We start from the raw sequence: 12334 nt of genomic DNA on the forward strand, positions 1-12334 counted from the left end.
CAAGCGAGTAAGTATTAATTCGACAATTTCCTCATTAAAATATTGATTTCTATTTAATGAATGTAACATATACCTACATTGAAATGTGCAAATTATTAGGTAATTTAGAAGAGAATAGACCTTTCATAGGGAGTCAACTTAGAGTGATGCTATGGAGCCCTCGCTAGCTCCCCATCCATCCAAGCACAAGGGATTGGTGTAATGCACAAAGAATTAGTGGCTTTTCTTCGAGGTCCACATTAGTATTTTGCAACAACCATAACATTTTTTGCTTAATAAAGTTTAAGCAACATTATTGTCCTAATTTTTTTTTACCTAAGTGGGTTAAGGGCTGATTTATGCATGAACCAAGGTGAAAAGTTATTCAATTGGACCTCAATCAATCGATTAAAAATGTGGTAACTCCAAAAGCTAAATTTTCTAATCATCAGCCGGGAGCAAATCCAATACCAGAAGATTTAAGATCGTATCTCGCTACGTGGCGCCCTCTATATGCGTGCCCCACTTTAGCCGTTACATTTCTTCCTCATGGTTCGTTAGTTGTCGGACAAACTACCTCAGTGAAACGAAGTAGGCATCGATCCGACGGACGTGGAACGCTCTCTGTTGGAGAGAGACAGAGAGAGAGGAATGAGGAGTCTTCCTGATCTTCTACTCCCGCCGGAAATCGCTGCGTCTCTCGCGGCTCCCCGCGAGCCCCCAACCATCCAAGGCCGAGCACCAACCTCAACCACCGATTCCCATTCCAACTCCACTCCTTGATCTCCTTCCTCGCTCCTCCTCCCATGGCCGCCGCCGCCGCCGCTGCCGCTGCCGCCGCCTCATCCTCCCCTCCCCGGCGTGGACGATGAGTGCCTTCGGCCCCGCAGCCTCGCGGCTCCTCCTCGCCTTTCGCCGGCCGCCTCTTCCATTCAACCGCCCCCCGCTGCCCCCTGTCCCCGTCCGCTTCCACCGCCACAAGCCATGGCAGCCCCGGCGCATCCTCGACCCCGGCGGCGACGTCGTCCTCAGGTGGAACCGCGTCTTCCTCATCTCCTGCCTCATCGCCCTCTTCATCGACCCCCTCTACTTCTACCTCCTCTACATCGGCGGCCCCATCTGCGTCCAGATCGACCCCTTCATCCGCGGTAGCGTCACCATCTTTCGCACCATCGCCGACTTCTTCTACCTTGCCCATCTCATCCTCAAGTTCCGTATCGCCTTCATCGCCCCCAGCTCCCGCGTCTTCGGCCGCGGCGAGCTTGTCACCGACCCCGACCAGATCGCCATGCGCTACCTCAAGGGCGATTTCATCATCGACCTTGCCGCCACCCTCCCAATCCCGCAGGCATGCTCAAAAAAAAAAAAAAACTTTTCCTAGTCTGCTTAATTTGATGACCCTTTCTCCTTTTCTATCATTCTTGATAGATTCTTTTAGTGACCTCATCATTGCAATAAAAAAAAAAATCTTTCTTTGATAGAGCAAATTTTTTTTTTTTCTTTATTTTTGTAAGTGTGGGTGTTTGCGCGATGAAATCTCTTTTCCACTGTTTACAAATTTGATACTTTAACCTATATATGAAGTGTCTGGCTTTAACCTAATGTGAATTGACCATCACATTAGATCCTTCTTCCTGATTGACATCAGATACAAATTAATATAAACACATTTAAAGCTTTATCAAACAAAAATTTCCAGACACTTCAAATAATGCCAGTTGAAATATTACATGCTATTTACTCTATTTACATGCTATTTACAAATTAATATATGAATTCTACACCTATAAAAAATTTGATACCTTTCTCTGACTTGAATTTATGAACCAAATAATGCCAGTTGAAATATTACATGCTATTTACTCTATCTGGCTTTAACACTTTTACGGGGTCATCTCGAGGAGCAACTCATGAATGGGTTGGTTTTCCAACAAATTAAATATCACGTTCTTTTATGCATGAGACAATTATTTTAGATGGTTAATTGCATCTTGTTGAAATTAGAGGTGCGTATACTTGAAAGAACCCAATTCAAGTTCTGCTAGTGGTTTATAGCGATAATTCGTTGTTATTTAGATGGTGTGGACATTGTCTAGATTTAAAAAACTCAACCGACCTATTAATCTCTTCAGGGCAACAGCCATATAATAGAATATGGACAAGGCATTCAGTATTTACCCCATAAAAGGTTCCTTTGGTTGCATTAAAATGATGTTGAATCTGGTAATTGGATGTATTGATCCTTCTCTCTTGCAGATTATTACTATGTCATTTTAGAATTGGAGTCATGGGGGGCTTGGCTGCCAAAGGGTGGTGAGATGTTTCGAAGGTGCGTGTGTGGATTCGTCAAGGAGGTAGTATGCCATTAAAAACAATTTAGGTTCAAGAGGAACTAGAGAAGATCAATAATGAGGCTGTTGAAGTAATGCAGCTAATAACTTGAGGACAAGCACTCTGTAGTTGCACATAATGCAGTCTAGATCATCAAATCATAGCAATGAACAGTTTGTAACAATAGACCTACAGTTTGGGTTTATTGAGAGTATCTGAATTATTTTGTAAGGGATTGATGATCAAATTTTATCCATAGTTCTGTGATATAGCCTGGTAGGGCAGTCTTAATAGCTCTATTCCTATTTTTGGAAAGTTTTAGTTCATTTTAAGACAGCGTAGGAGTTGTAAAGTTTTCAACTTTACCTGCTTGATCAAGGCAATTTAATGATCTATCAAGGCTTATTTAGAGGCTGGCGGTTAATAGTGCCAATGGCACTCCCAAGTTGTGCTATACTTGCCCTGTAGCTGGATAAAGCAATAAAAGCCTATTGAATTCAGGAGAGCTGACCATGGTAAAATATCCACATTTAAAATCATATCCTTGTTTTTCCTCTCTTTTTTTTCCAGCAAAATTCCATCTGTCTTCATTTACATGAACATGTATTTCCAGCATTCAGGCCTCTGGATGATATTTTCCTTGCCTGTCATATGTCCTAATTATGTTGGAGAATATTTGCACAGTATATGCTTCAACATTGCTTAACTTTCTTGGATATTATGTTTTCTTTTGATTGATGGCACTAGCCAGTCATATGCTGCACACCTATCAGAATTTTAATTGTGTTTCTTTTCTTTGTTGCAGATACTAATCTGGTTTGTGATACCAGCAGTGAGCAGCTCAACAGCTAATCACACTAACCATACTCTTTCCTTGATTGTCCTGCTCCAGTATATTCCAAGGTTATTTCTCATTTTCCCTTTGAATGCGCGGATCGTCAAGGCAACTGGAGTACTTGCAAAGACTGCGTGGACTGGAGCTGCATATAATCTCCTTCTCTATATGCTAGCTAGTCATGTATGTTTCTTTCTGCAGATTCTTAGTCATCAAGAATGATAGTATATCATATCATATCGAACAAGAAATTCTGACTAACTTATGTTCTATACAGGTATTAGGAGCTTTATGGTATCTTTTATCCATTGAGCGCCAGTACAACTGTTGGATAACTGAGTGTGGAAAAGAGAATGTCGCCAATAATACAGTGAAGTGCATTTCTAGTTTTTTGGACTGCAGCACTGTGGATTTACCAGAGCGAAAAACCTGGCTTAACACCACCCTTGTGCGGGCTAATTGTGATGCCACTAGTGGTAAGACCCAGTTCAACTTTGGCATCTTCGCAGATGCTTTGAGTAACGACATTGTTGCAGGGACCTTCCTTGACAAGTACCTGTATTGTCTTTGGTGGGGCTTGAAAAACTTAAGGTAAAACTTCTGCATGCAAGATCTCAGTTCTAATTGCGACATATTCTTTGAGTATATCAATTTTGTAATTTGCATTATTACAGATTTTTCTTTTTTCTTTTTCCTTCTCCATTTTCATGTAAATGAAATTTCTTGGGGATTCTTGCAAGAGGTGATGAACCTTTTATTTTGCTGTTTGATGAAGAGATTAGCTAGATTAAGGTAGAGAGGATGGGATAGAAAAGCAGAAGAAACAGTTAAATAGAATCAATTATGGATGTTTTGAAATAAAATAAAATGTCTATAAGTTGAACTATAATCTGTGAATAATGAATCTATTGCGGTTCCCTAGTTCTGATTCCTTTGCCCGCTTATTGCATGAAAACCTTGTGACTTTGTATACATATTTAAAATAGACTTATAGATTCCACTAAGATCTCCATAATGACAACTAATGATGACTTAAAGCAACTTTTTCTACTTCTGACTTGGCCGTGTAGGCTAAACCATTTGACTTCGTATGAGGCACTCATTGCTGTATTGCTATAGTCTTTTGAACATAAGGAGAGGCACTCTTTGTTGCTGTTGTTTTATTTCTGCTGACTCTTGACTTTGTTGTCATATGTGGAGGCTATGTATGATTGCGTCTGTCTTTGCCTCCCAAGCTCATGCTCTAGGTTTCTCACAACAACTTTTTATAGGGCATCATGACCTGCTCTGAGATTCTTGATAACTATATAGACATTTTGCATTCCTTGATCTTTGAAAATTGAGTGGTGGTTAACTAATGAGTCATTTTTTCCTCATTTAATTTCAACAGCTAACTCCTTTGCAGCTGTCTGGTTGTCTTTGATGTTTTGTAAAGCAGATGATCATGAAGTCTGTTTTCTTCTGAAAAACAGGTTTCATAAAAAACATTTCTTCAGGTTTTATGACCTACCAGTTCTTACAATACCAGTTTTTATGGAAAGCAGCCAAACAAATATTCTTGTCATACTTAATTTTAAATTTGTTGTAAATCTGTTTTAGTAAAACCTGCCAACAAAGTGCCCCCTCAGTCAGTACTTTTATTTTCAGTGTTCACTTTGCTTAAAGTGTTTTTCTTTTAGTAACAATTGACTGTCACATGAGTTCATCATGTACCTGAGCAATTTTTTTTTTTCATTATATCGTGATAAGGATTAATAGGACTAACTGATGATGGCTTATGCATATGGAGCGTAAAGTTCTATCACAAGATAATCTGACTCTTAAGAATCTTGTAGTTGGAAAGCTCATTTGGTGCTCTGTTTTGCTGCCATTCAGTTCATATGGGCAGGACTTGGTGACAAGCACTTATGTAGGAGAAACGTCATTTGCGATCCTTATATGTATCGTGGGTCTCGTTCTATTTTCACATCTAATTGGAAACATGCAGGTAATATTTGTTGTCCTCTGCAAGTTTATCTATTTTCTCTTCTCAAGCTACAATTTCCTTATGCCTCTATAACTAACTTGAACTTTACTGCTTCACATATGGATTTACAGATGAAATGTATTGAAATAAGATTTGCTAGTATTTTTGTTAAGCGTTTTGTGAATTATAAAATAACTTGAATTTTGACAACAGGAAATCTAAACCAACATTAGATGAGCTTGAATTTTGCTTAACTTGAGTTTTGTTAAGCAGGTAATCTCAATCCTCTCCCATACTCTCGTTCACCACTACCGATTGTTGCACCAGGTGAACTTTAGACCAGTAAACCCCAAATCCACAAATTCATTGGTAGAAATAAAGTTTTGGAACTCCCTAGCCTCGAGCTTGCCTAAAAACACCTTCCCCCCTCGTTTCTCATCTATCCCATCAATTCAATTGAAATCTCTGGCCACCAAGGAGGGAATGCTTTGCTGTTCCATACACGACACCTCGCTCCACAGCTCCCGGTATACTTGTAATCCGTATTGGCATACACAACAAATAAATACCAAAGGTTACTAGTACCTTCAGTAATTACCATAATAGCTTGCTGGTTACATTTATGACAAATATCGAAGGTAGCAAAACCCAACCTCCACACCACCACAATGCCTCCGAATAAACTTTGAGACTCAGTTGCAAAGAAACACCAAGAAGGAGAAAAATGGAGCCTTGCCAACTAAAGGCTCCATCCAGACAGCCTCATGTATAGAAGGACACACACATCTAGACCATTCAAGTGTACAAGTCTTTTAAAGATGGGCGGAAAAGAAAGTTTACTTGCCCCTTTACAAGTCCAAATCAATAACTTCATTTCGGGACAATTGAGTCCTCCACCGAACCACTCCTCTCATCTGATTCGCTGGTCCCCATCTAGCCTGCATCGGTTCTCCCACCGCGCTCAGCCAGCCCATAGGTCACACCCTCCAATCGAGCCAAGCTAATCCACTGTTAAGACCGCCTTAAGCTTCCTCACCGCATGCCCATGGTTGGAAGTCGCTGACTCGAGATCCAACCCCCCTAAATCGACAACATTGGCGACGACATTGGGCTTTACCGGTGTCCCTCGGACCTCTGGCCATTCAACCGCACAACCCGGCTGATTCAAGCCATCAGGCCCTTCGCCCTTCATGGTTCCTTCCATTACCAAGACACCTTGTGAAACAGCTGATGCCCCCACTCCGGCCAGCGAAGCTAAAGGCAAGGGGGCCATGGAGACCCTTGGTGAGAGTCCGCTCCCTCCTTCGAGGATGGAGGGAGCGTCACAGGCTTCGAGGGGCTCGTCTCCCACTGGGCCAAAGAGAGGTCGGCCTCTCCCTAGCAGGAGGGCCGCTGATCCACTGGTGGGCTTCTGGCCCGCTTGAGATAGCCTACACCAGACGCTGTCTCCAGTATCGCCACGTCCACGGGTCTAGGCTTCCTGGCCCGACCCACCACATCGGTCTTCTAGGCTCGACCCGCCTCAACACGTGAGTTGACCTCAGCCTCCGATTCAGACCCTGGTTGGCTCTCTCCATCTGCAGACTGAGATGAGTTCAAAACAAAATATCCCTTCTCCAGTGACCACTGACGGGCCACCTTAGACGGCTTCTGCCAATTGTCCGAATTCGATGGTGAGCTTGGCGAGCTTGGTTGGTTCCTCGGCGAACTCGACCCTGATTAGGACGAGCTCGGGCCAGAGGTGGACTTTGGAGCTAACTCGGTCGTCTTCCTCGGCCAAGCCCCACTTCTTAGTGACCTGGGTTGCCGGACCTTGGCCGTTGCAAACCATGGTCCGAACACAAGCCTCCCCATCGGCTCCGACCCCTCCTCCTCCATCGACGTCGCGGTTTTTGGATCCGTCTCCACCACCATGGGAGTCGGTGAAACCCTAACTCGGCCATGGGAGGTGCTTGCAGAATGAGTCGCTTGGGATCTTAAGACCCGAGGGAAGCTGGATTATGATGTTGAGGTGTTTCTGCTGGCAGAGGAGCATTGCATCTTCCGCTTCCGACAAGTGGACGACCAGAATGAGGCCCTTGTCGACGGCCCATGGCTGGTGGTCGGGCAGTTACTGGCTATGGAGCCTTGGGAGTTGACAAAATTAAGAGGGAAATAGTCTGGTCCGGTTGCCATGCCTACCATTAGAATATTGGAAGAAGACTTCGATTCTGGAGATCGCAGCTACAACAGGCCGCCCGGTAGCTATTGACGACTTCACCGAGCAGCTCTGGAAACTAGGTAATGCTTGTGTGACATAGAGATCAATGCCCTAGATCCTCTCATCCCTGGGATTCGGAAGCTTCATGTAGGAAAACGTCTCGGCATTCTGCTTCCAATGTGGGAGAATCGGTCATAAGAAAGAGAAATGCCGGTTTCCTATGTTGGCGACAGAGGGGGAAGGCCATGAGTATTGCCTAATTAATCTTTCTTTTTTTCCTCACATGCTTATTTACTGAAAGTAAATTCTATATTCCTACCGTCTATCGATCACTGCTATATCTATCACATTATTATCCTTATGGTTGTTTTATCGTAATCTTGTTTATGCTCATGTAATTTTTTGTTAAAATCTTCAAAGATCACTTTTGCTATTTGCCCAATCTCCTTGCATAACGTTCAATAAGTGTCTCATAATGACGCCAATATGCAACGTGCTGGTACTTAAACACAATTCTATTTTTTATCTTTTTAAGTTATATATATATATATCTTTTATCGAAGTCCCTTGACCGACCCACGTACTAACTCATAATTTCAGCTTAATTATCATGCTATACTGCATTGATAGGTTCCCTTTTCTCTTTCCAGACCTACTTGCAATCAATTACTGTGAGACTCGAAGAATGGAGGGTCAAACGAAGAGATATCGAGGAGTGGATGAGGCATCGCCAACTGCCCCCAGATTTGCAAGAAAGAGTTCAGCGGTTCGTCCAGTATAAGTGGCTCGCCACTAGAGGCGTAGATGAAGAAGCCGTTTTGCATTCTTTACCTTTGGACCTTCGTCGAGAAATCCAGCGTCATTTATGTCTTGCCCTTGTTCGCCGTGTGAGTATGCCAATTTTTCCTACCCTCCTTATTTCTCCTTTCTAGTTCGGTGCAATAGAGATGTCTCCAGGTGGCCTCCGCTCTCTCATAGTTTTGTTAGTTTGCTTCAAGAATACAAAACAAGAGTTTCTCAGAAGTTATTCTGTGGCGCGGCATCTCTCCTTCTCTACTCAAATCTTGGATGTTTTTATCGCCAGGTCCCATTCTTTGCCCAAATGGACGATCAACTATTGGATGCCATATGCGAACGCTTGGTCTCCTCCCTGAGCACCAAAGATACCTACATCGTTCGGGAAGGCGACCCGGTTAACGAAATGCTCTTCATCATTCGAGGCAACCTGGAAAGCTCCACCACCAATGGCGGTAGATCTGGATTCTTCAACTCCATAACCCTTAGACCTGGGGATTTTTGTGGGGAAGAGTTGCTGACATGGGCCCTGATGCCGAACCCGAGTGTCAACCTGCCATCATCCACTCGAACTGTCCGGTCCCTCACTGAGGTTGAGGCATTTGCCCTCCGAGCTGAAGATCTCAAATTTGTGGCCAACCAGTTCAAGCGTCTTCACAGCAAGAAGCTTCAGCATGCATTCAGGTTCTATTCTCACCAATGGAGGACATGGGGAGCTTGCTTCATACAGGCAGCATGGCGACGGTACAAGAAGAGAAAACTGGCAAAGGAGCTGGCCACACAAGAAAGCCTCTACTACATGCAGGCGATGGATGACCAAGGCCTGGCCGGCGAGCACGAGGGAGCTCCTCCGATTGCGGATGGTGGAGGAGGCTCGTCGGTGGAAACTGATAATGGGAACATTAATCAGCATCTAGGTGCAACAGTATTAGCTAAGAAGTTTGCAAAGAACACAAAGAGGGGAGCAAATGATGTGAAGATCCATCAGCGTAGACCTGTTGATGTGGAGATGCCTAAGCTAATGAAGCCACAGGAGCCTGATTTCTCTGTAAACGATGAGGATGATATTTGAAAGGTGCATCATGCTGTGACGTGAGAGTATTAGAGGAACTAGTTAGGATTTTTTGTGCCAATGTATATTTTACCATTAAATTGTAGCAACACTCTCAATACTTGCCTCTTAGTACAGTGGCGACTTTGAAGCTCTTGCTGGCGCTGGTGTTTACAGCTTATTATACTGCATTTTTACCTCTATCAAGTCAAGAGACTGGCAGCTCTGCTCACAGGCGAGTCGAAGAGCTCCTGATTTTAAGCATCTCAGGAGATTAATCCACATCTTGTATGCCCTTTGATCTTCCTCTCACTTTTTCTGGCTTTGGATCTTTCGGACTTTATTCAAGCATTAACACAATTAGATCTCACATGTTACTTCCTGTTTGGTGGCATTTGGAAAGCACGAATAAGGAAACCTATTCCAGGTCGCATAGCTATGCTAGCATTTATGCTAGATTTGGTTGTCAAAATTTTTGGAATAATTTAGAAAATTAATTTAAATTGTCTAATTTTTATTAAATGGCAAAACTATCCTTGATCGGTTACAGTTTATTTTACATTATAATGATAATGTTATGAATAAAAAATTGATATTGCAGAGTAATATTAGATATGATGTATTATAGTATTACAATAAATATGAAATATTAAATATAATATCATTATACGGTAAAAAAGTTATACGCTATGTTAACATATGTTATGAGATAATCATATGATATATAAAAATATTACTAGTTTATTACTATAATATATTATTATATCATATGCTCATATATTATTTCTAATTTTATATATATATTCAGTCATTTTATATAAAATTGATATACAATACGATAAACAATTGTGTAATTATAATATAATATATTTTAGAAATATGACTAATACATTAGAAATATCGAAGTATGACATTATGTGTTTAACAAAAAATAAAATTCTATTGTGCCAAATAAATTATTGTTACAATAAATCATTATATGTTTAAACTGTTAATCTAGATATTATGATAATATTTCATTTCTGGACATTTTTAGTAACATTGATTGTGATCAACTATATGGGTCTTCAGTTTACATACCACATTACTGATTTCAGACTTGAGAAAAATATATATCCTCTCCTCTTAAGAGAAGCATAATCTATTCCTTTTAGAAAAAAAATATAATATTATAATATTTTAACTAAGTTAAAATCAACTAATTTCTTAATTTTAAAAATATCCTAATTAAAAGATCTAATATTCTTATAGTAAATCTAATTAGATTTCTCTCTTAAAAGACTTAAAACATACTGCAGTTCTTTAGAGGAAGGTTTCTAATGTTAATAGACTTCAAGAATAAGAAAAAAAACTAGAGTTAAATATGTAGGAATATGTGAAGTTTTTTAATATATCTAGAGATTAAGAACTTTCAAGAAAAAGGGATAGAGATACTTCTAAGCCAAGAAGGATTATGAGCCAATTTACTTTTATTTCTTTTTAAAAATTAGATTTTAATTAAGTTATTCTATATCTAAAAAATTTAATAGCTATGCACATGCACTATAAGTCAAAATACTGAAAGAACAACTAAATTTATGCTAGTAATATATTATATGTATGCATATTATAATATTCATTACTCTATTATATCAAAATGAGGTACAAAATAAGATAATCATAAGAAATTGACACAGAGAATTGTCCTAAAACTATTCCCCGATAGATATGGAATAGTTTATTCCAAAAAAAAAAAGAATAAAAAAAGAATAAAGATGGTTTGATAGGGCATGGCCTATTTCATATCTCCCAATTTGTAAATAGTGTTTAGGTGATATAAATCTTATGTTCCTGTCACACGCCATCTTTAGGACTAGCACTTAAAAATGGATTAGGATACAAAGCTTTGTGGACTTTACCTAGGAAGGAATAGCCAATTGACATGTCAACCTAAGATATGAAACTAAAATAATGGCCTGTCCCTGCCACTTCTATTAAATTAACGGCCATCACAAAGTTCACAACGCCATGGACCTGGGAGGTCTACCCACCTTTCTGGGTTGACCGTCCCTTTAGATTTTCCCTGTTTTTCAACTAGAAAGTTAACTATAAATTTAAATCTTCATACTAATTTGAAAAGTTACATTCTAACATAACAGTACTGATATAGTTTCTGTTTGTATTTCATTATAATTTTTGTAATACTTACTATTCCATTCAAAAATATAGTTAGATACTCGATTAGAGCACAAAACAATGATCATTATTCCGTATGCATATGCCCATGCCTATTGGATTGGATGATCATCAAAACTTAAATCTAAAAAAAATATGATCAAATTAGAATCATTTGAATCTAATGTTTTTAAAAATAAAATTTGACAACATCAATAATATTATAAAGTCATTGTGCATGGTGTCGACATGTTCGTTGTTCGTATCAATCTCTTGATGGAATATTTGCACATAAAACTTACCATCTCACTAATTCAGCAATCCAGAAGATTTATAGATATATACTTTCTTATCCAATAATGAAATTTTTTTTGTATAGTACTAAAACATTGTTAATGTGATTGTTGTGATAAATGTATGGAATAAAACATTGTTGGAATAAAATAAGAAGAAGAGTATAAACGAAGGGAGAGTGGTTGGAGGTGGTCATGTGGACTTGGAGGAAGGAGTGGTGGGGCGGGTTGGAGCATGGAATGGGAAAAGAGGGAAGGACCATCAAAGGCGGCTCCTTTGCCATGGGCGGCGGCGGGCGGTGGATCCCCGGAATCGTTCCCATGTCCAGCGTCGGCGGCGGTGGTGGCCGAGGACGAGGCCGGAGGGGGCGCCTGGCGCTGGCCCTGATCTGCTTCTCTCCGGTCCTTCTCCCCCTGATTTGCCTCTCCCTTCCCCTCCTCTGCATCGCCGCCTTCTGCCTCCGGCTCCAGCGGCGGAGCAAGAGCCCGTCCGGTCACCGGGAGGATAGCTGCGGCGGGTTCCCAGTGCAGCGCAAGGAAGGGGAGGCGGCGATCGAGGATCGGCTGCTGCACCGGTACCTGGAGGACCAGTTGGGGCTCGTCGGCGCCATGCGGGACTACGACGACGACGGCGACGTCTGCTAGAGAGATCGCCGGCGGAGAAATTGGATTTTTTTTATAAAAAAAAATTGTCAGCTTGGTTGGACGGTTCAAATTTATACGGAAATTT

At 41.0% G+C, this 12334-nt stretch overlaps 1 protein-coding gene across 1 annotated transcript; it reads left to right on the top strand.

Moving 5' to 3' along the window:
* The first annotated feature begins 545 nt into the window (after positions 1–545).
* LOC103701402 (cyclic nucleotide-gated ion channel 18-like) lies at positions 546–9315 on the top strand. The gene is made up of 6 exons (XM_008783438.5): positions 546–1327; positions 3116–3328; positions 3423–3736; positions 5021–5132; positions 7962–8198; positions 8396–9315. The coding sequence occupies exons 1-6, from the start codon at positions 848–850 to the stop codon at positions 9176–9178; spliced, it is 2139 nt and encodes a 712-aa protein (XP_008781660.3). The 5' UTR covers positions 546–847; the 3' UTR covers positions 9179–9315.
* Positions 9316–12334: the final 3019 nt, after the last annotated feature.

This window comes from Phoenix dactylifera, chromosome 4 (assembly GCF_051530095.1).
Source record: "Phoenix dactylifera cultivar Ajwa chromosome 4, Ajwa_hap1_PhDact_Kaust_v1.1, whole genome shotgun sequence".
Classification (NCBI taxonomy): Eukaryota; Viridiplantae; Streptophyta; class Magnoliopsida; order Arecales; family Arecaceae; genus Phoenix; species Phoenix dactylifera.

What these genes read in the sequence shown, in the direction of transcription:
- LOC103701402 (XM_008783438.5), top strand. Translation starts at nt 848, where the DNA reads ATGAGTGCCTTCGGCCCCGCAGCCTCGCGGCTCCTCCTCGCCTTTCGC. An exon ending in CCACCCTCCCAATCCCGCAG is followed by an intron (nt 1,328 to 3,115) that starts GCATGCTCAAAA and finishes TCTTTGTTGCAG; the next exon opens with ATACTAATCTGGTTTGTGAT. An exon ending in TCTATATGCTAGCTAGTCAT is followed by an intron (nt 3,329 to 3,422) that starts GTATGTTTCTTT and finishes TGTTCTATACAG; the next exon opens with GTATTAGGAGCTTTATGGTA.